At 48.0% G+C, this 23311-nt stretch overlaps 1 protein-coding gene across 1 annotated transcript; it reads right to left on the minus strand.

Moving 5' to 3' along the window:
* Window positions 1–13583: 13583 nt before the first annotated feature.
* LOC117011202 (serine/threonine-protein kinase PAK 3-like) lies at window positions 13584–22669 on the minus strand. Its single transcript, XM_033086530.1, has 12 exons — window positions 22658–22669; window positions 22403–22543; window positions 22202–22342; window positions 21759–21921; window positions 19942–20005; window positions 19324–19372; window positions 17439–17551; window positions 16661–16778; window positions 16100–16199; window positions 15469–15665; window positions 14085–14222; window positions 13584–13652 (listed from the first exon to the last, which is right to left on the minus strand). Exons 1-12 carry the CDS (start codon window positions 22667–22669, stop codon window positions 13584–13586), a joined length of 1305 nt encoding a protein of 434 aa, XP_032942421.1.
* Window positions 22670–23311: the final 642 nt, after the last annotated feature.

The following is a 23311-nucleotide window of genomic DNA, read 5'->3' on the forward strand; positions in this document are numbered from 1 at the left end:
AACGGGCCATCCCATTTAAACCAGGCAGGGCATTGTTCTTTATCTTTTCACACCCCATCCTTCCTCCAGGGAGTCATTTTCTGCTAATGGCCCATTGAGTCCCACTGTGTGACTGATAAAATTACTGCATCCCTTTGGGAGTTGCTCCAGCCAGGGAAAGAGCCCAACATTTCTTACCAAGATAAAAACAGAGGCTTTGGGACACTAAGGTAGCCCCTTTCTCCACTGGACTCCCAGAGGAAAACTGGATTTCTCCACATCACCACTGGACCTCCAGAGGGAACTGCCACCTTCTGCAGGAGCACTGCTTCAACTGAATCACATCTGTCACTGCAGGAGGATGCAGCCACCATTTAATTGGGACTGCTACCAACACCCTGCCTGACAGGGTGTCAGGTTGTACTCTGACTTTTGTCAGGGTTTGGAGTTTGTTTCTTTGTAGTACTGTATTTCTATTTTCATTTCCCTAGAAAAGAACTGTTATTCCTAATTCCCATATTTTTGCCTGAAACCCCCTTGATTTCCAAATTATAATAATTTGGAGAGAGGGGGTTTACATTCTCCATTTCAAAGAGAAGCTCCTGCCTTTCTCAGCAGACACCTGTCCTCCAAACTAGGACAGCAACTTTTTGTTCTTTGTCCATATATAAGCCGCACCTGATTATAAGCCGCACTTTGGGTTCGGACCAAAATTTTAGTCAAAATGGTGCGGCTTATAATCGTGAAATTACTGTATATTTCCCCTCTCGAATGGTCAGAACAATTACAATACTGCAACAGCTCACAGTATGATAATGTATAATGATATACAGTAAATTCACGAATACAAGCTGCATGGACTATAAGCGCATCTCTGGGTGTTGGCAACATTTCGTTCTTTGTCCATAATAAACCACACCTGAGTATAAGCCTCTCTGGTTGTTTCGCAGCGAGGACTCGCGTGCAACAAAGTTGCCAAATAGTAACAGAACCGCAGCATGGCAGGGTTTACTGGCTCAGCTAAGGCTGTGCAGGCCTCGGCCCCGCTCGGGGCTGCTCATGGGGCCAGGGACCCAGCTCGGTGGGGCCACTCGGCAGGGCCACTTGGGGCTGGCTGCCGCCTCTGCTCACTTGCCCCGGCCCGGCACTGCCCCACGGTGGCAGGCGGCGGGCAGGCACAGAGCACCCCCACTCCCGCCACAGTGGGCCAGCACGGATCATGCCCCGCTCCCGCTGCGGCGGCGGAGGGCGGGGGCGGAGCCTGCCTGCTCCTGCCACGGCAGGCAGGGGCTGGAGCCCCTGCTTACCCCATGGGTCGCAGGGATGGCAGCACGGAGCCCCCGCCTCCTCCCCGAACCATGGGGATGTCAGCACAAAGCCCCCCGCCTGAAGTAGGGAACTCCCCTGCCTCCCTCCCTCACCCCGCGCTGCCGGCGCTGAGCTGGCCCCACCCGCTGCACAACACAGTAACCAATTTGTAACAATTGCAAAATCCTGGATTTTACTGGCAGGTGCTCGGCTCGGCACCCTGGCTGGCACTTCTGGGGTTGTAAATGTCAGAAAATTATTCACATGTTAGCTGCTCCTGAGTATAAGCCGCATTTCTGGTGTGGGAGCACAATTTTAGTCAAAATAGTGCGGCTTGTATTCGTGAAATTACTGTAACTGCTCAGAAGCAGCCCCAAGGAAAGGTTTTCTCCTACAAAAGCAAGAGGAAGGAGTGGAAACATTTCTTATTTCATGCTAAATGACTTCATTTTCTCAACTAATTTTGACACTAGAAAGGCTGTAGGGAGATAAAAGGCATGTGCAGGAAGGGGACAAATGTTTCCTGTTCCTGTGCAGCATTTTCAGGGCCCCAAGGTTTCTGCTCCAGCTCCTGCCACTCAACAACTTCACATAGAAAGAATTTTCACTGCACCACCAGAACATACTCCCAGTGTCTGGGCTCTGGGAGAGTCCACTGAGCCCATCAAGACGTTAAAATAAATTTACAGACATTTTTAAAAGAATGGTATTTAACGAAGCTTTCAAAATGTCACCTCTCAGTCAAGATTCCAATGGTCATTTTACAACAGACATGCCCAGTACCTACCTGCATGTACAAAGTTCTTCTCGTTGCTTCTCCTGATGGTGCTTGGCCTTGAGAAAATGGAGGACAAAAGAACATATGACGTGGAGAAAGAGAAGGGAGGGAAGAGTTGTAGCATGAAAGGAGGGAAACCTTCCTTGCTAGGTCACTGCGATGAAGGAGGTAAATGCAAAACATCAACCCAACAAGATGCAAAGCTGATTCGTTCATCCTTAAGCTTTCAGATGCTGCAGTCAGACAGAGCTGGTCAAGCTTCAGATAAAACACAGCAATCATTCTTCGACTTGCATCCTAACTCTCCATTTCTACTGTCTTTCCTTTTCAGGTAAAACCGCTCCTACAGCCTCTCTGAAGCAGCAAGAGCTGCTAAGCTGAGACACGAGCCGATATGGAGGGCAGCTATTTTGATGCTGCTGCCAAAGTTTCACTTTGCTGCCCCTGCCTTACACTGAGGCCAGTCTCATGCTCCAAGTGGTCAGAGCACTGCTGTGTCCTTAGAAGGATATTCTACCTCCTTGGCCTTTCAAGAAAAAAAATGGCCCTTTTCCAACTCATCTACTAGGTAAGGATATTGAAATTGCACTTTAAATGCCTACCAAAACTTTTCAATTGGAATGATACTTCTTAGACTCCTTCTTTAGTGTAATCACTTGGATAAGCCGGACAGCTACATTCTCTCATTTGTACCCAAACCAGTATCTTTGCATTAGGTACAGCCCCGTAACTCTTTTCTAGTACCTTGCTCTCTTTGATTTTTAGCCCAGACCTAAATATTAAACATTATTTCAAATATACATCTATACCTCAAAATTTATCTGAGATATAATTTCACAGTGGAGGCCCAGGCATAGAGAAATTACAGCTGACATTTACTTTGGGAACACTTTCCTTCCAAGGCAATTGCAACCCACAGTGGTCTCTAGAATTTTACAATTACACTCAGGAAGTAATTGTATTCAAGGCCAGTTTTCATGGTTAATTTTTTTTCTTAAAATCCCACTCAGTTCAGCATTGGTTTTGTTGCTTGTTTATATTTCTTCTTACAACAAAGAAAGTGTTGGGACATGAACAACAGCACCCTGTCTTAAAAAAAGCAGCACTGGAATTTGCAGATACCACTCCAGCAGTCAGTATTTGTACAAACATATTCTTGTGGGTGCTGAAGTTGACACTCAAACATCACAGTATTTAATGATCTGCATGATCCAGACGCATGCAATAACAGGTTCCAAATGACACCCCCAAACATTACAGAAGGAATCAAGAGCAAAGCCCAGCACAGGATTCATCTTGAGATGCTTCTAAAGCCCGTCCTGCTCTGCCCACCACCACCTCTGCTGTGCTCTTGGGACATACACTGTGGGGGTTTTACATCGAGCTGGATCATCACACATGGGCAAAATGAGGAATACACAGAGGGTTTTCTAAATACATGGGACAGCAATTGTGCAAAAGAGCCTCACGGGATGGTAAGAGTGAGTGGAAACAGCACAGTGCAGCAGCAGACACCTTGGCTTACCTCATCTCCTGGACTCTTGGATATCCAGCTGCACAGAGCTGAGCAGAGACCCTGCAGCGCTGACAACACGTGGAATTCTCGACTTGTGTATAGGAAGGATCAAAGGTGGTCCCAGTGACCCTTTCTTCATATTCCCCTTCAGTGGGATACAGCAAGGAAGCCTGAGAAGAGTGGAACAAAATGGTCAAATGAAACATCCAGCCTTGCCTCCATTCATGGTTCAAGGTATTTAGCCACGCTTTTTACTAGGATCCTGCAGGAAAAGACAAGTCAAACATCTGGGGAAACTTGGCTCAGGAAGGGGAATGGAAAGGGAAGTGGTTACGGAATGTACAAAACCTTCATTTGCCACCTCTCTCCTCCTGCAAGTGTGGTTATATTCCTGGCTGGAAACGACATGTTTGTATCAAGATGTTCTGGAGTGCAACTGTCTCCACTGGGTTGTTGGATAGTATGGGAATGGGTTCAGATCACTGTTTAGATCATCCTTTGGCACCTCACAGACACTGCTGATCGCCTGCCAAGCCTCTGAGTCCAGAAGCTGCTGAGCTCTCAGGATGCTCGGTGCTCTCCAGTTCCCACAATTCCATCATCTCGGACTCACTGGCATTTAGGGAAGTTCAGCACATAACTCTCTGCCCTGCTGCTCTCTGCCTGCCAAAGGTGCTCCAGGGCCCCCATGCCATGGCCAGGAAGGGAGTGGAGGCAGCAGGGACAGATGCACACCCTTCCTTAGTATCCAGCATTTCAGGCAAAGCTCAAGAGCCAACTCAGGACATGTTGAAACTGCAGTGAAAGGATCAGATCCTGTCAGGGATACATTGGACCCTTTGTCACCAAGGCTGCAATCGAGTACACAAGCCTTTGATGGGACATTCTCTTTACCAAAGCTGTTGTTCATCTGCCTCCTCCTGCACCCCATGGCACACCCAAAACAACTGCAGCTGCTGGCCCTGATGCCAAGGCAATTGTGTGGCTGGGCTCTGGGCTGTTCTCCCCATGGCCACCTCCCATCCCTTCCTCTGCACAAAGCCATGCCGGAGCACACAGCTGCCCACAAGCTGAGGAACTCTAGAAATAGCATCACAGACAACTGTGCAGAAGGCCATGGCTGTACAAGTCAAGAACTGAGACAATCTGGACCCTGACCTTGCAGGACTGCCTGTTCCAGCAAACACCTTTTTTCATCCCAACCAAACAAGAGATCACAGAAATCACCACCAAGAAATAGTCATGGTTCACATACACATATAGATTACTAAATGTAGAAGGATTGCTTGGCCAGATTGGACAACTTCAGCTGCTCTGACTGCTTCTTGGGGTTTTGGCAGCCATGAGAATAAGGAGGAACCATGACACAGAGCAGAAACCATTCAAAGACCTCTCCTATTCTTGATACACGCTGTGTGCGTCAATTCTGCGCTACACACCCATTGGAAAGACAGCCTGAAACACAGTGTCCAACTCAGCTCTTCCTTGGCTCAGCTGCTTCCCTGGCATCACAACACTGGAAAGGGTTTCAGAGATTTTCCAACTGCACATAAACTGAAAATCTACCACACAAGACGTAGCTTGGTCTCCTTACCTTTTGTCCTTTTCCTTCTGATTGAGCTCCTGGCTTTTTCTACTTTCATTTTCACAGCTGGAGTCCTTTTTCCCATTCTCCAATTCTCTGCTGGACACTTTGTTTGGCTTGGAAGAAGAGCTCTTCCGGATGGGAGGCAAGGGCTAGGAGGGTATGAGCATCTAGAGGGATTTTTCTGGGAAAACCTCCTGGCCAGAGGGTAGCCAGTCAGCCTGCAAAGTGGAGACACAAAATAGAACATTATATAATGCAAAACTAAAGCATCTGAAGCTCCATTTTTCATGAGACATATTTCCTGGAAACTTCTAAAGAACTGCACAGGGAAACATGCTCCTCCCAGCAGCCCCTTGAGGCAGCCCAGGGGCACCCTGACCCCCTTACACAGAAATCCCAGGGAACACCCTGGCCTCTGGGCTGCCCTGGGACAGCAGGAGCCAGAGCCCTGTGCTTTCCAGCAATGGCTCAGCTGCACATGCAGCCTCCTGCTCCTCTCCCTGCCCCACAGCTCAGCAGCCCTACAACTCCACGGGGCACTGCCAGCAGCACAGCTCATGGCAGGGGGCACCTGCAGGGCACAACTGTTCCCTGTCAATGTGCACAGGCTCTCCAGGCTGCCACAAGACCCTTCCTCCCTCCAGAAAGCAGCCCAGTTCCCACCTTACCTCTGTGGGAGGCTGAGCCATGCTCCCAAGGGAACAAGGGACTTTGGTGAACTCCCGTCTTAATCATCAACACATGTAATTGGTGAGGCCGCTAGATGGATTTTTGAATTTTGAGAGATTTTTTTTGTTTTATTTTCCAGAACTAGCCTGTGTTTACTTCCTCTGAACTCTATTGATTTATCAAATCTGGAGGAAAAGGTGGAATGCTACAATGATAAGAGTTGGAAAAGATTCTTTCTTGACGTTGGCCTTTTGTGAATACCCAGTAAAGACCCACGCAGCTGTGACTGCTATTTCTGCAAACCACAAAGTGCTCTCAGCAAGCAGGCAGGCCATTGTGGTGTTTTTATAGCACTGTAATATCATCCTCAGTGTTGGAACCAATCAGCAAGCAGAGGAAGAAGAGGAAATTTATCTGTAGTGAGACCCATCAAGAAAGAAAACAGGACTTGCATCTCAAGACCATGTCCAGTTGAAACACGAATCTTAGAAAAATTAAGATTTTAGTTAAACTTAAATAATTGATTGATTGTCTGTCATCTCATGTTAGCTCAGGTGTGCTTACAATGCAAAAAGACGAAACTGGTAAGCAGGCCTGAAGAAGACGAACAATCGCAACCAGAAACCCATTCTTTGAAAAACTGGAATATCCCCAGAAATCATTTGTATTGTCATTAATAGAAAAGGGTCGAAAGTTCAGGGTGAGGAAGACTCGCCGTACTTCCTCCATTTAGGACCCCTCCCCACAAAAACCAACCCAGACTTAATTCAAGAAGCCAACCATGCATGCTTAATAGCCATTCAAGCTAATTACCATAGGAAGCAAGGGATGGGAGGGGCTGGTATTATGAATATGTATTTATTTAAACCTTTTGTCAATAAATAGACTCTGTGACCACCTGTAATTTTGCAGTGCATATTAGGGGGCTACCCCACGCTGCTGCCCAGCGCTGAATAAAACATACCCTTTCTAACTTTAAATTGTTAGAGAGTTCTTTTGTCCGTCACAGTTGAGTATCGGTACTAGAACCTATACTCATATTTTGGTAAATCACAGTATGTGATCAGCTGTGGCCACAGTCCCTGTTTTGGCTGACCTTATGAGTAATTTGGCTAGTGTCAAAAAGAAGGAAGTAGAGTAAACTACTGACAGAGCTGTCATGCCATAGGAGTCCTTGCAGGATCACCTGTCGCCTGTCACCCAGCAACTCTGACACAGAGCCAGCACTGACCACCACGGACCAATTTTCCCTGAAAGCTGGTGGGATTTTTCTCCATTTGGCTCAGGCCTTTCAGCACCTTTCTATCCTCACCTTTCCTTTCTGTGATCTTTCCCATCAGGGGAGGATAAGTACTGAAGTTACCTAGGAACTATGTAACCATACAACAAAAGTCTATGCATCTATGAACATATGTGAAAGAAATAAAATAGCTAAAACAATTTTAACATCAGAAAGAGACCCCCAATTCCTAACCATACCAAAAGCACCATAAACAGGACTTTCCATCTTGAAAAAATACACTGGATAATTCAGAAAGTTAATGTAGAGCATTTTTCATAGGATGACAAGGAAGGGAATCTTCCAATGCAGTTGAGGTTTGACAAAGTTTTTATTCTGAGTCTCACTCAGGATTTGAACTGGACAGAGCATCCTGAAATGGTTGTCACCACCTCCTGAACTGCCCCCATTGTTTCACTGCAGTGATCAGAGATGCCAGTCTGAAGAGAGCTCAGCCTTGAGTAGGCAGCAGCCAGCTCTGCCAGCAGCACCATATGGCCAGAGAGCTGCTGTGCTTCAGACTCACAGCAAAGGCCACAGCAGGACAATTCCCATGTCAGAACTTCTGAGAGCTTTCTTCTTACCTTGGTGGATCCCAGGGAAAACTTTTGGGCACTGTGACAGAGAATCTGCTTGTCCAAGAGACTGATGATTCCACTCACAAGGAGCTCAGCACAACCAGAGCAATCCCTGTGGGAAGAGCTGAGGGTTCCATTGCAGCTGAGGGGACAGGATCACTGCCTGTGAAAGGGACAATTCCGGTGAAGTACTGAGGCCTGAACAATAAGCCCTAAGCCAATGCTGACCTCCACATGAACCTTCCAACCAAACATATTTATATTCACTCATTAAAAAAATATACATGGTCTTTAGTAGTATAAATGTGAATGCACTTTTTAGTGAAACAGGCGTCTGCCTTCCTACACTTAGAAGTCAGTCAAGTTCACAAAAATCAGATATCCTCTCTCTGCTTCTGTTTGAAGTTATATGGTCAAAGTAAACTCCCTGAGCCCTGGCCAAGAGGAGAATGAAACCAGATGTTTCCACACTGGAAGTTATGGTGGCGTTTTTATTCAGCAGTATAAAAATCTGGGCCCTCTCACAGCAAAGTTGGTGGCCTCGCCTGCAGGTAGGAAAACCTCTTAGGAACTCACAGTTAATGGGAATGCATCTCCAATCCTTGGCTGTGACAGCGGCTCCCCAGGTGACGTGTGGTGTCAGGACAATGGTCAAATATTTGGGTAACTAATAGGAAACTATTAGGGTGATGTATCTTTCTTAGTCCCTACAGCTAATTTTTGTAGTAATACTCCAGTGCACTGCTTGGCTTACCCTTTTGTATTTCTTTGCTGCTTTGCACTTCAGCAAATGACACTTATTCCATAAGTTGGTGTCTTGGTGCTCACCCTGCCTGCTGACAAAACAGCGACCCATTCCCTTCAGAGCCGGACTTGGTGCAGGCACAAGATGGCGGCCGGGGGCTGAGGCAGCCACACACAAGATGGCGGCCGGGGCTGAGGTTGTCCCTCCCAGTGGTTCTGCAGTTCCCGCTGGCCCAGCCCCGGCCCCGGAGCAGCGCGGGGCGGGCAGAGCCCCCACTTTCAGCCTCTGTTTAAATGGACATGAACAGACACCCGGGGCACAGACACAGTGTGGCACCTTTGGTCTGTGCACACAAACACACACCAGCCAGTTTGTAACGTCAGCTGGCACTATTCTGATGTCAAGGCAATTCAAACAGGAAAAATAGGAAGAAAATAAGAGGTTTAACTGTTCTAAAATGTAACCTTTTTTTTTTTTTCCCCAAAAGAGGCCCAAATGCATTTCCTGTGCAGATGGACTTCATTAACATAAAGGCAGCCATCACAGGGTGTTTTCTCCATGCAGGAGTCACAGTGACTGTGAGGGGATGAAGACGGAGATGGGATCTACTTGAAGCAGACTGTGCAGGGGGTGCTCACCTGGAATGTGTATCCCTCAGGGTACCTATTTATTTAGAGCACTATGAAGCATCTGTAAAATTGAAATACAAACCCAAACTGCAGCAGAAGTCCATTGTGATTTAGGTTGTTCCTAATGAGATTCCTCAAGCTGAGCACAGACTTTGTGTCCAGCAGACGCACAGGCAGGGGCTGCTTGGAGCGCTGCTCTGGCACCCATTATTGTGAGCAGGGGATTGCAGGAATAAAACAAGAGAAGCCCACCAAGTACTGAAGAGAAACAGTCACTGACAGGAACCTGTGGGTGAAGAAATGTGAGGGGAGAAAAGGCAGAAAACGTGAGGTGACAAGTGTGAGAAATGTGAGTGGAAGTAGGAGAGAAGTGGGAGGGGAAGAAAAGGGTAGGAAAAGGAAACCTGAGTGGAAAAGAGTGAGAAAACTGAGGGGGAAATGGTGAGAAATGTGAGTTAAAATAGGAGAGACAGGTTAGAGGATAAAAGGGCAGGAAATAGGATGTGAAAATTCTGAGAAACATGAGCGGGAAAGGGTGAGAAACAGAGGGGGGAACATGGAGGGAAATGTGAGGGGAAGAGAATGAGAAACTTTACTGGCAAAGAGAGAGAAAGAGGCAGAAAATGTGAGGGGAACATTGTGAGAATCCTGAGGGGGAAAGAGTGAGAAACCTGAGGGCAGAAAAAGGCAGAAAAAAAATAAGTGAAAAAAGAAAATGTGAGAGTAAAGAAAATGTGAGAGTAAAGAAAATGTGAGAAAATGTGAGAGAGAAACTGTAAGGAACATGAGAGGAACGAATGATAAATGTGAAGGGAATAGTGTGAGAAATGTGAGAGGAAAAGGGTGGGAAATATGAGGGGATATGTGAGAAACGTGAGAAGAAAACTTTGAGAAATGTGACTGAGAAAAGGAGAGAAACATGAGGCACAAAAGGCAGGATATGTGAGGAAAAAAATTGTGAGAAATGTGAGGGAAGGAAAACAACAGGAAACGAGTGGGACAGTGTGAGGAAAGTGAGCTGAAAAGGGTGGGGGAAATGAGTAAAATTTGGGAGGGAAACATGACTGGAAAACTGTGAAAATTGTGAGTGGGAACAGATGGAAATGTGAGAGGGAAAAGGAAAGGAAATGTGAAGAGAGAAAAGGGCAGGGGAGCAGGCAGTATTGGCACAACAGCTGTAATAATTCCTCACACATCCCCCCTACATTTGCCCATTTGGACAAGCCCAGGGCTTCTCTGTATGTGCGTCTCTAGCTCTGCCTTTATTCCTATTTGGAAGCAGTCGCACTGGCAGGATCTGCCTGCCTGCAGGAGCTGCTGCAAGATGGGAACGTGAGTGGCGGTGCTGATTTCCAGAGGCTTCTGTGTCCCAGGGGAAGCCAAGGCAGGAGTGGGTTGGAAGGCGCTGGCGCTGCTGCTGCTCTGTGCCAGAGAGCCCCGGCTGGGCAGGGCACGGCGCCCACTGCGCTGCGGGCTCTTTGTGCTGCCACAGCTGGGCACACCTGGGACAGGTTATGGCCACTTGTGGGAAAACCGAGGGGTTTGTGGGGCTGCATTGCTCTGCACACACCCAGGGCACCTGCGGCACAGAGCTTTGGGCCAAAAAGGGAAACCAGAGGAGAATGGCTGGAAAAGATTTAATTTTCACCTTTCAGTAGATGTGACTACAATGAAAGTTACCCAGCAGGGCCCAATTCCCCACTGCCAGCTCAGTGTGAGAAAAGAGGCATAACTTTATTTCTGTGCTGAGTGCAGGGGGAATCACTTTTCTAACACCTGCTCACTCAGAAATCTCACCTACTATTTTGTAACCATGGAACTAAGAAACACTCATTGGTTTGCTGAAACTCACAGGCTCAACATTCCCCCAAATTATTTTACATATTTCAATCACTTCTCAAAAGCTATTGACAGGAGAGTAGGGGTCTCTTGAGGGTGTCTCGTGGTCATCCCATTCCTCAAATACTCCTCTGATTGTCAAGAGCCTCCTCAAAGCATTTTCTTCCCCTTGAATGCATTCCAGCTACCTTCTTAGGAGGACCATGCTCTTTATTCTCAAGGCTAAGAGCACTTGCACACATTCATCACTGCACTGAAGGAATACAGGGCTCTTTCTGTTAAAGCAAAAAGAATTCATGGTTTGTAACACTCAAACATTTTAACACCACCTTCTGGTAGAATTCTTGGAATTGCACACAAGCATTTTGTCAATGCACCTTGAAAATGCTTTTGCAGACTGAAACCACTTTGCATCTTTCCTTCAGAAAATAAAATGAAAACACCACTTGACTATGGAAACTCTTCTGCTCCCTTCCAAATCAGTTCACTACTCAAGCACAACCTCAGGCTCATCCTGGATTCCCTCTTTGAGATATGAGGTAATATTTTGTTGCAGCCAAAAGGTTCTTAGAAAAAAGGATGAAAGTTGTTGGCTCTAGATGTTGTGGTTTATTGTTTGGATTTGCGCTAGTTTAATTTGTTTGGTGTTGAGCTGAGAGTGGGGCAGGGTTGAACACCAGACCAAAAAGAAAGTGGGATAAGAGGAGAGAGGACAGACAGAAAATGCAGCCAATGAGAAAGGCGACAGGGATCGCCCCCAGCCGGGAAATGCAATAAAAAGAAACATTTTGGCTTTTGGGGGAGGGACTCACCCCCGGCTCTGATGAATCTGTACTAAGAACAGTTCTCTTTTGCTTTGATTGAATTGTTGCCATTTAATTGTATCCAAGAGTTGGTTCATTTCTAACATCTCTCTCCCAAGCAGCTCAGAGCTCATTGCACAGTGCTTGCTGTGCTCCAGAGAGCACAAAGCAGCCTGGCCTGGTGCCCCTGACTATTTCCACAAAGCACTCTGCATTTCCCACCTTTGCTCTGGCTCAGTGCAGAACTGCAGCATTGCAGGCTCCTCCTGCCAGAGCTGTGGGAGGCACTGTCCCTGCAGATGTGCCCTGACAAGCTGTCAGTGCCTCCCGCTGGCCTCGGTTCCCCGGCGGAGCTGCCGTGCCTCAAGGACGCTGCCCTGTGCTGGAGCCTGCGGAGCAGCGCAGCTCCCTGCCCCTGTGCCCAGAGTGCTGCACACACTGCTGCCCTTTGCCAGGAGTGCCAGGGCAGCCGGCACAAGAGCAGCAATCCTCAGCCAGGCCACCAGCCCTGGGCTGCTCTTTGCCTTTCTCTCCTGCTGGGCACACTCCGGAGGGCCAATGCCAGCAGTGTGTGCTGTGCCCAGCACGGCTGCGCTTCCCCTCGGGACCAGCCAGCTGCCAGCTTGGCTCAGAGAGCAGAGGATTCTCCCGGGGCCAGGAGGAGGCACCCAGGGCGGGCTGCTGCCTCCTGCAGCTCCAAGGGCTCCTTCCAGCCGGCCTCTCTCCAGGCACCACTGAAGGCCTGCACCTGCTCAGGGTGTTTTGGCTGCGCCCTTTCCTTTGGTTTTGCCTGCAAATTCCAGTGCCCTTCCTGCCTCAAAAAGAAGCACCATGGCTGCGCTAAACCTGGCCAGTAGGCCATATTCCGAAGGCAGTGTGGTATGAAGAGGATGTATAAAGAAGCGCCTTCCCAGTTTCAAAGCACACTTTGCATCACTAAGAAACAACTGACAATTCAGAAGTGTTATAAATGGATTCTTTGATTTTTCCAATTTATGAAACAAATTTAAATGTTAAATTTAGCAGCAATTTTTAGTAGTAGCAATTGTATATAAATGAATACAATCAAAGTATGTTCAATATATATATAAATATATACAAGATTTTGCAGTGAGTAATTTAGCATAATTGAGGTTTGGTTTGAATAAAGCATAAGCATAACTGATCAGGTGCACACTGACTGGAGGTATGGATAGGGCCCTTCCCTCTGCACCAAATTAGTCAATATAAAATGTCACTTATATACTATATGCTAATACATACTAATATAGAATCTTCTGGAAAGCTTCTCCTAGTTTCTATTCCTAAAATCTACATCATGCTTCACCAGTAGTTGCGGGTCTCTCATCCTTTCAGGGGTCTGATTTCCAATGAAGGCTCGTTGTCTTTCTCAGTGTCTGCTGTGTAACCTTGCAGGTAGTGCAAGTGCACTGAGCTTTGGGTTATGAAATTAAATATATGTTCCCAGTGTCCAATGCCTGGAGTCATCACGATTTGGCCCAATACTAGGCCAAAAATTTTATTTCTAGCTGCTCTTGTCAGACCTACATCCCTACTATCCTCCCTCCCACCAAACATCTGGAGGATCTTCTTTGTCCCATTTTTTTTCCTTTTTGCTTTGTAACAATTGAATACAATATTTCTATTGATATAAAGCAACAATTTTGCTAATGTAATCACAAATTTAGTTAGCATGAATCATATTTATATCAGAAGGAAATGCTGAACTTTCTCACAGGGTCAGAAGGAGAGGAATCTTCCAAATTAGTTGATGTTTCAGAAACTTTATTTATTTATTTACAATCCTATTCTAGGCTTGTATTGGAGAAAATGGTCCTGAATTGCCACTGGATTGCCACTCTTTTCCTCCTTCTACTTCTTCAGCGACAGGATCAGTGCTGCCAGGCTGGATGCAGGCTTGGCTGATGTTACAAATTGATGCTGCACAACGGAAAAGAAAAAAAAAAAAGAACAATGGACCATGACTTTCCCAACTTGGTGTTTCAAGGTAGGGGTAATATTTTTAGGTGAAAAGAGATTGATTGTAGAAGTGTGGTTCGACACTGGTACAGGTTGCCCAACAACCTGGTAGGTGCCCCATCCATGGAAACATTCCAGGTGTCATGGGAAGGAGCTTTGAGCAGCCTGGTCTCAATTTAAAGATGTCCCTGCTCATTGCAGGCCACTTGGACCAGATGACCTTTACAGCTCCCTGCCAGCCCAGCCCAGTCTGGGATTCCTCGCCCTTTTCCTTTGAAAAGCACCAAGATTGGAGGTGGGGAGGAGGGGGGCTCATCTGATGCCTTGGACTTCAGTGCAGGAGGACCCCATCCCTCAGGACACTGTTTCACCTGCAACCCCTTTGCATTGTACCTGCAGGAGCTCCTTGGCAGACCAGCGCCGCGCCTCGTTTGTCTGCAGGCAGCAGTGCAGGAAGTCCCGCAGCAAAGGCGAGAAGAGCTTGGGCTGACGCAACTGTGGGGTCCGTCCTTCGGCTGTCAGGTATTGAGGCTGGAGAAAAAGGAAACACAAAGCTCAGGCTGCTTCTTTCACATCTGTAACTGCTCTCCCAGATGTCACTGTTTAACCTCCACCCTGCACTGGCAGTTTCTGCCCTGGCACAGAGACAGAGATGACTTTGCTATACCAACAAAACAACCAAACCCCAAAGCAGACACAGCTTTTCCAATATCCAGGGGATCTTGCCTTGGCAGCTGATTTCATGGACTGACCTAGTTGGTGAGAACTATATCAGCAAAAGCATGTTTGGTTCTGAGAATATTAACACCAGTTTTACAGGCTTTTTGGAACAGGGACTTTGCTTTAATTGTTTTCAAGTTTTATTATATGAAAGAGAGTTGCTCAGGTAAGGAAACAAACATTTGAAATCTCATATTCATCACAGACACATTACACAAATGCATTCACAAACGTATTGGAAGGAAAATGCCTGTTTGGGCACATAGGAAACACCTGCAGCTCTGTGTCTCAGCAGTCTGAAAATTTCAGCTTCCATTATGCAGAAAAGAAAAAATTTGCATGCTCTAAACAGAAGAAGTACCATCTTTTTGGTAACCATCTGCACATTTGCATACTCAAGTGAATGCATTGATGGTATGCCCATCCCAGAAAGTGCCAGGAAACAAATGGGAGATTTTGGCAGGCTTTCTCCATCACCACGCTCTGGCTTGGTGATGTGGAGAATGTGGCTTGGGCTATGAAAGAAATAGGGTCACGAAGAGTTTCAGCAACACTGCACAAGGAACAGAAGAGACTCTATGGCCTTTACACCCTTGTGCCCAGGTGTCAGGCAAGTTTCCTACTGAGAAGAAACTACACAGGGGATGCACTTAATCTCTACAAACCACTCATAGAAACTTTGTTTATTTTGGGTTTCTTTTCTTCATTTCTGCAGAGATAACACCAGCTCTGAAACTCATGTTTTGGTATTAGGGCCATCTACACAGACAGAAGAGCTGGAATGATTTGAAACTAGAGCCAAGCATTGCCTGAGAAGAGCTGGGGAATGTTTGTGTGGTAAGGCTTGAGTTCCCCAGCTGAACTGAACCATTTGCCAACTACTGAACCACTGAACCAAACTACAAGAGAAGTTGATGTGCTGAAATGCAGGGACATTATTAGAAGGGGACCTTGATGGAAGTGGTGCCAGCAGATGGCAGTGGAATTTTGTGCAGTGGCACACAGAACATGGCACAGGTGAGAAAGACAGTGGGATCAGTAAGTATTTGCTCCTTACCGAGACAGGAGTTTCATTCCAGTAAGGAACTTCTCGTTCCACCATTTCAATTCCCACAATTCCAAAAGACCATATGTCCACTTTGGGGCCATACGGTTGACCTGTCACAACTTCAGGCGCCATCCACTCAGAAGTCCCGGTCACCGAGCACCTTTGATTCTGCCCAGGGATGAGCTGAGCAGAAAGACCAAAATCAGCTGGGGAGAACAAAACAATACTACAATTAGGAAACCAAGCAAAAGAACTCCCCACTGTAAGTCTGAGAGTGCGCTGTTCAGTCTCCCTTCCCTGCTAAAATCTGTCCCTGCTCTGTTTTCACAAAACTTCAGGCAAGGAAGTATGGAATTGGCCACTTCAAAAATCCCCACGTTATTTACACTGCCCCCAGCAGTGGATTTTATTCCCCTGAAGATTTAAATTGTTGCTCCATCCCCCTGGAAGGGACACACACACAAAGCAGTGCCTCTCTGGACAGCTTGTTCCTCTGTGCATGTCGCAACTGTGTCTTCAGCTTGCAGCAGAGGTCCCTGCACTGCCACCAGCACCACTTTGGGGGAACCAGCAGTCATTCAAAAGCAGCTCCACACCCTACATCTGCAGAACCCCTGCAGCTGACCAGGAATGTACTGACCCAATTTGACAGAGCCATCAGTTCTGAGAAGGATGTTGCAGCTTTTCACATCTCGGTGGATCACAAGATTCGAGTGAAGAAAATCCAGTCCTTGCAGGCACTGAGAGAGAAAACAGAAACAGGAGGGTGTCACATTACTCACTTTTCAGAAGCAAATGCCATTTGGGGTGAGCTATTATCCTTTTCAGCTGAGGACTGGGAGAAATGAGTATTTCTTTTTGCCATTACTTTCATATTCTGCCACCAATACCTTTGTTTTTGCAGACAAGGAATGCAGTGCAGACAGGTTCAAGGTAAACATTTAGAGAGGCAAGGTGGAAAACAGCAAACACAAATATAAGAGACAGAGCAAGACTTTAACAGCAGGTGATCAGAGTGTAAGAACAGAGTACAGTGAATGCGGGCACATTGCCACGCAGTTCACTTGAAATGCTCTTGCATTCCCATAGCATTCTAGTAACACAGAAACAAAGCCTGGCACGTGAAATCTCTCCAGTACTGAGCCCCAGTTTCCCAGACAATCCTGCCCAAGCCCTGGGAAGCACAGGCAGCATCCCTGACCTCCTGACTGACAGCTGCAATCTCCCCTTCAGACATGTGAGTCTTGCTGATGACATCGCTCAGAGTGCCTCCATCCATGTACTCCATAACCAGCCAGAATTGTTTATCCACAAGGTAGCTGAAAGAAGGAAACAAGGGTGTGGATATGAATATGCATGGCTACGTTGTTGTTTGGAAAAGACAAGGGTTGATTCTTGTTTCCGGGTCCCTTTGTGACAAGGACAGAATAAAAGGAATAGACATTCCCTCTAGGTTGTGCAGTGTCTGCAGTCTGTGCTGTATCAAGGACAATGACACGTCTGTGAAAAAGGAGATGTGTTAGATGGCCAGCAAGCGAAATATGTAGTTTAGTAACAGCCCAGATGAAAAACCTGTTATGCCTGGTATTTCTGGAAATAAGCACCTAATGTTCCTGGCATGCACAGCAATGGATAAAAGGGAACACAATCTGAGGGAAATCCTCTCCAGGATGATTGGTCATCGTGTCAGTGACTTGAAAATACTCAAGCCTCATAACATCATGAAGGCAGTGAACTTACAGGCTACTGATGTACTACAGTAGGACTGATCCCGGTTTTTGGTCAATTTTTAAACTATCTGTGCCGGGGAAGACTCATGCAGACAAGATGCACTCTCTTCCCATCCATTGGAGATGAACAGAGAAATAATGATTATAATTAATAGCTCTATTTTCTGCCTGTGACCAAAGTGGGTTTTTAATTTCTCATGTCTGTGGTACATAAACGAACATTCATAGAGTAAGACCATGACTACTCACCTGTCTAAATAGTTGACCAGGTTGGGATTTCTATTCTTCTTCATGACCATGAGTTCATTGATGGTCACTTCCTTACTTGTCAGTCCTTGAAGATTTATTTTCTTTATGGCCACCTAAAATGACATTGAAAATCAGTAAGTGGACAAGTTGGAGGCAGGAGACCACAGTGCACATGGAGTGAGTGATTTTGCAATGACACAGCCAAGGTTAGCCAAAGTGCCTTGAGACTGGACATTGGAGTAATTAAAAACTGACATTCCAACAGCCCATTGCTCCCTTGGGGGCCAGTTACAGGACACCAGTTACAGGACACAAGTTGTCCATTTGGTAACAAAGATGCCTCAACTATCACCCGTAAAGCTCTGACAACATTCTCTGCTGCTTTGTGTGGGCTTCAAAACAAATACAGTAATTTCACGACCATAAGGCGCACTGAATTATAAGGCACACCTCCGGGAGTCAGCAAATTTTGCAACTTTGTACATTGCATAAGGCACAATGGACTATAAGGCACCCTTTTTTTTTGCCAAGAAGATCCGTGCTGCATGCAACAAAGTAACTAATTAGTAATGGAATCCCAAGATAGTGGAGTTTACTGGCAGGTGCTCAATTTGCAAACATTTTTCACAGATTGGTGTAGCCTTTAAACGCAGCCCCAAGCGCCCTCCCCATGTGCGGGCCCCGGCACTCCCGCCCGCCCTCAGTGCCAGCTGGCGAGGCGGGGCTCGGAGCGGCCGTGGCTCGTGGTGGTTTGGGGCTGCCACGGCTTGCAGCCGTGGCACGCACTTCTGGGTTGGGTCAGGGTGACCGCGGCTCGCAGCTTCTGTGGCAGCCCGCTCCCTCCCTCACCACGCTGCCCCAGCGCTCCTGGTGCCCTGTGCCACGCTGGGAGTTCGGCGCAACCCCAGCACTCCGGGAGCCGCATGCCGCTCTGGCAGCGCCGTGCTCCCTGGGCGCTCCAGGAGCCATGTGCTGCTTTGGGAACCCTGCGCTCCCCCGGGCTTTTCCCCCATGCTGGCGCAGCCCCGATGCTGGCGGGTTTGCCCCGCACTGGCGCTGCCCCAATGCTGCCGGCTTTTCCCCACCACCCGGGCTGCGCCACCAGGCTTTCCCCCCATGCCTGGGCTGCTCCACCGCCGCCAGCTTTCCCCCTGCACCGGGGCTGCCCCAGTGCCACCGGGTTCACCCAGCCCGGCACTGCCTCGATTCTGCCGGGCTCGCCCCGGCCCAGCGCTGGTCCAATGCCGCCGCCGGGCGGGCTCTGCTCGTCTCAGGACTGTTGCGGGCTCGCACTTCCGGGTTGGCAGATTTCCGAACTTTGTCCATACATAAGGCACACTGGACTATAAGGTACACTTCCGAGTTAGGGGGAGAATTTTAGTCAAAAGGGTGCGCCTTATAGTCGTGAAATTACAGCAATCAGTGCCTTGGTACTCTATGGATACATTCTGGGCTATAAGCAGGGTTTAGGGCTTTTAGAGACAACTTGCAGAGCTCTCCCTGTGTGCACTTCTCAAGTGCAGCACTGCAGGTGGCAAAGAAGCTACCAGTAACATTCAGATGTATTCGCTGGCAACCAGAAATGAGACTACAGCTCTGAAGCTGAAGCCACAAAGAGCAGTGAGATGCTCTAAGGCACCACCTTTGTTTTAGCAATTGACAGGGAGTGAGCGCATCCTTCTCTGAAAGGAACCGCTGCCCTCCTCGCCTTCCTCCTGGCAGCTGAGAAGGACAACGACTGTCCCAAATGTAATTTGTAGGATGGCACCAGTCTGTGCTTCTTGTGCCTTTACTGCACAGCTCTACCCAAAACTCCAGCCACAGCTCACACCAGAGGGGAAAGCCCTTGAGAGCTGCAGAGTCTGCAGGGGCTGTTGACATTTACCTCTTCACCTGTAGCAGTGTCAAATGCTCTACAAACCTCTCCAAAAGTCCTAGAAATAAAACAAAACAAAGAAAGGAGAAGCCATTTAGAATTTGGAGTGAAAGCCAGCCCAGACAGCAGATCTTAGCTGTAAGTGCCGAAAACCTGCAGGATGCAGGAGGGGTGTACCAGAAGGCAGATGATGCATTTTCAAGTGCATGGGCACAGGGCTTGTTCCTGGACTGTTGGGGTTTACTGCCTCAGCTCAAAAAGAGAGCTTATTCTTTCATCTCTGGTTTCAGTTTCTAAACTGTGCAGTTCTTATCTCACCACAGAGTTTTTTCCTTCAGCAAGCCCTTGGAAAGAAATGTTCCTGAGAACTATTTTCTTATGGCTAGGACAGGGGGATAGTTGCCCCTACTATAGGGGTAGGTTGCTCTTTCTGGCAATGAAGATCGAAGTGTCTTTGACCATACCTTCTGATCACATTGGAAAATTCTGACTAGCACTCAGTGGTCGAGCAGTCTAACCTCATTGTCTGAATACGTTTGCAACTCGCCTGAGTTCACACTTAGTAGATATTCCACCAGCAAATCCCCTGCCCCATGGTTGTGTAGGAGTAACTGTGGTCGGACTCACCCGCTGCCAATATTTTCCATTTCCATGTATTTCATCATGGGATTGCCCATATTCACCATTTTGCCTGAGGAAAACAAAATGCAAGATGCTCACTTGAAAGCAGAGATCCCAGCTTCCAGCAGATACAAAAGGCAGCCCCAGAGTCTCCATCTCTGAGCCCTTTGTGGTCAGCTGGATAACAACAGCAGGAACAACAATAACAACAGCAACAAGATAGGCAGCTCTGCAGCACAGATGGCCACCAGAGAGACTGATTTTGGACAGGCGTTTGAAGAGCTCTCTTGCCAGGAAACAAAGCACAGGGAGATACATTCCCAGGAGAGAAGGGCATCTTCTCCACCTTGCAGCAATTTGCCAGAAGAATGCCTTTCCATTTGTAAACCAGAGCAGCTCATGCTAGAAGCAATCCCAACGGGGCTTTCAGCATCAGGACCCTCACCCTTTGTGAACAGGCTGAGCTCAAAGATGGCCTTGCCTGTGCCCCGTGTGAAGAGCCACACTGCTTCTCTTCACGCTGACTGCGTGGATCAGTCACTCCCATTGGACTTGCCCTCTCAGCACTGCACACGTCCCCATCTTCCCAGTTGGGTACAGCGGGCAAGGACAGCAAGGACAGCAGTGCTCCTCTGGCCCGGCGTGACACGCACAGCTGCCCAGAGGAGATGCTGACCCTCTGGTGAGTCCAGGCCCTGCAATGCAGACGCCGGCCCAGACGAGGGGCTGCTGCTCGGGGTAGTTCCGCGCTGCAGTGGCCAGGCAGCAGCAGGACTCTGCCAGCTAAGGAAGGCTCCGGCCTCTGCAGCCACACCAGCCACCAGGGCAGGGCAGCTACCACAGCAAGGCTGGCAAAGCCCAAGCAGGAGCACTGACAAGCAATGGGAAGAAGCTACAGGCAGCCTGAGCTCCTTACAAGCTGCTGCCCCCATTCAGGACTCAACAGGATTGGCATGGAGATCAGACACACCGAGGTGCAGATCAGTGCCCTTCTTGTCCCAACAGGTGATGGTAGACACAGAATGAACTGGGCTCTGTTCTCAGCCCCACAAGGTCTTACATGGTAGCACAGCACTGGCAGGTGTTAGACACAAGAAGCAGAATAAGTGAGTTATGCTGCAGAATCATAAAGGGCTTGATGAGTTTTCCTAGAGACTCATCTGAGCAGGGATTGGGGCAATCGGTAGGATTTTAACAGACATGGGAATAATGGGGAATCAGGTATGAAAAAGTGCCATGGATCTGAGGAATAAACAGCTCAGTGGCTGGAGGCTCACTCCTGAGAAATGCCTGCAGTGCAGTTTTATCTGATCATACCACATTGATGTTGCTCTTGGTAACATCTTGATAAGCATAAAATGAGGATATTAAATACAGATTGTTATACAGGTATCTTGTTTTTCTTTGGGGCCACAGTAAAAACACATCTTGCTCTGTATTTGTGCTGTCCCTTGATGTTGTTTCAAAGGTGTTCTCCTTTGAGTAGGACAAAAATTTTTTACAACAGTCCATGACACCAGTAACACACCTGTGGCAGGAGAGCTCCTTTAGTATGGAGGACAATAAAAAACAACTCCACGGAAAGAAAAATCACACCCAAAAAACTTCCAAAAGCAAATTTTAAAAACCCCAAGCCAGTCTGAGCTGCCCTCAGAGGCAATGGGAACATCCAGGACCCTCTCTTGCTGCCTCAGAACACAGCAGTTCCTCTGGGGAGTCCTAAATGTCCCTGCAACACCAGATTCAGGAGGAACATTTGGTACAGCTGTGCTGACACATGCAGACGACACACCGTCCCTCAGACAAGAAATCACCAGACATACTCAGTAGCTCCAGGAACTTCTCCTCAATCTCCTGTTTCTGAGCAGCTGCAGCCACACTGGACCTAAACGATCTGAAAAGGCTCCACTTCTCAGGTTGGGAACTGGGGGCATCATGAAACAACACTGCTGCTGCACCAATTTGCATGAGAGAGCTTGTGTAGATCTGGGAGAAGAAATGAGGTTGTGTCAGAAAGGCGGCTGGCACAAATTGCCCTGAGATCTCATTTCAAATGCAAGCCCTTAGGAAGGTGCTGTCAACCACATGCAGGGCAACAGCTGAGATTCAGCAGCCCAGGAAGTGTCCTTCAGAGCAGCTGTGATAGAGACTAAAGCAGGATGGCACTCAGAGGCATCACCCACCCCCTGCTGCTCTGCACAGCAAAGGCAAGATGGGCAGAAAGCACCAGTTTGGTGACTGCAGTGGCTATCACTCTTTCACTCACTGGCTTTTCTAGAGCCTCTTGCTCCTGAAGGAGATTAATTTCCTCTTTGACATTTTTCATTTCTTCCTCCAGCCTCTTCTGCCTTGCCTTGAGCTTAGCCTGAGTTTCCTGCAGCTCTGTGGGCAGCTTCTTATTGAAGTTCTGTAAACAGCAAGAGAGAGAATGTTTCTTGAGCGGAGTGGCAGCCACTCTTACCCTCACCTGGTTTTGTAGATCACCCCTCTGTCGGTGGAGATTCCAGTGATCTTGAATTCTTCTCATGTCTTCCTTGTTCCTCCTCTTCACTGTCATGATGGGAATCTGATCTTCAGGCAGTTCTGCTTGTGGATCTGCCTTGACATTCTGTAAACACAAATGCAGAGTAAGTCACAGGGAGCTGCCACCAGGCTCAGCTTTTTCCTCTTTCAGCCTCCAAATCTAATTCATTCAGTCACTTCTTTCTGCTTCCCTACCCACCTCTGCTTCCATTGTAACCCTCCTGTCCCAGTGCTGATCTCTGCAGATTACAAGGCTCTGTGCTTGCAGTGCCTGTGGGACTCCTGGCCTCCTCAGTCCCAAGAGCTCTGTTCCATGCCCCTGTTCCTGCCCTTCACTCTGTCACCTGCTGAGCCAGGCTTACCTGGTCATTCTCCTGCAGCTCTTCCACCTGCTGCCTCAGCTGCTCTTCCTGCTCCCAGCCTGGGAACAGTTCTCCCTGAGTCTGGCTTGGCACCTCTGATAAAGCAATCTGCTCATGCTCTTTCTCCAGAAGGGCCTGCAGAGAAAGCCAGAGAAGATGTGGTTCAACTTCCCATACAGCACTTGTGGGCCAAGTCTCTAAGCCTCATGGGCTCACACGTTCCCAAAGCTCTGTCCTGCTGCTCTCCTGGGTCATTCTCTGCCCATGGGGAGGTACAGATTCCAAAGTGACACTGGCAGTACAATCAGGGTCCACCTGGGACTGAACCTCCAACAGCCTCTCAGGCAGCTGACAGGGAAGGGGTGGCATTTCTCAAGGCTCTGCTGAGGGCCTCCCTCCCCTTCTGCTGTGTCCCCTGTCCTTTGTGACTGACACCCAGCCCTGTCCCACAGCTCCATCCTGGCTCTGCAGGTGGCTTCCAGTGTGGCCTC

The sequence above is a fragment of the Catharus ustulatus genome (genome assembly GCF_009819885.2).
Source record: "Catharus ustulatus isolate bCatUst1 chromosome Z unlocalized genomic scaffold, bCatUst1.pri.v2 scaffold_29_arrow_ctg1, whole genome shotgun sequence".
NCBI lineage: Eukaryota > Metazoa > Chordata > Aves > Passeriformes > Turdidae > Catharus > Catharus ustulatus.

Bases quoted from the DNA above. Each gene is read 5' to 3' on its own strand.
- LOC117011202 (XM_033086530.1), bottom strand. The intron at 17,552-19,323 runs GTAAATGTCAAC...ATGTCATTTTAG, and splicing joins ACACTGCTACAGGTGAAGAG to GTGGCCATAAAGAAAATAAA. The intron at 16,779-17,438 runs GTGAGTAGTCAT...TCCTTCTTTCAG, and splicing joins CTGGTCAACTATTTAGACAG to CTACCTTGTGGATAAACAAT.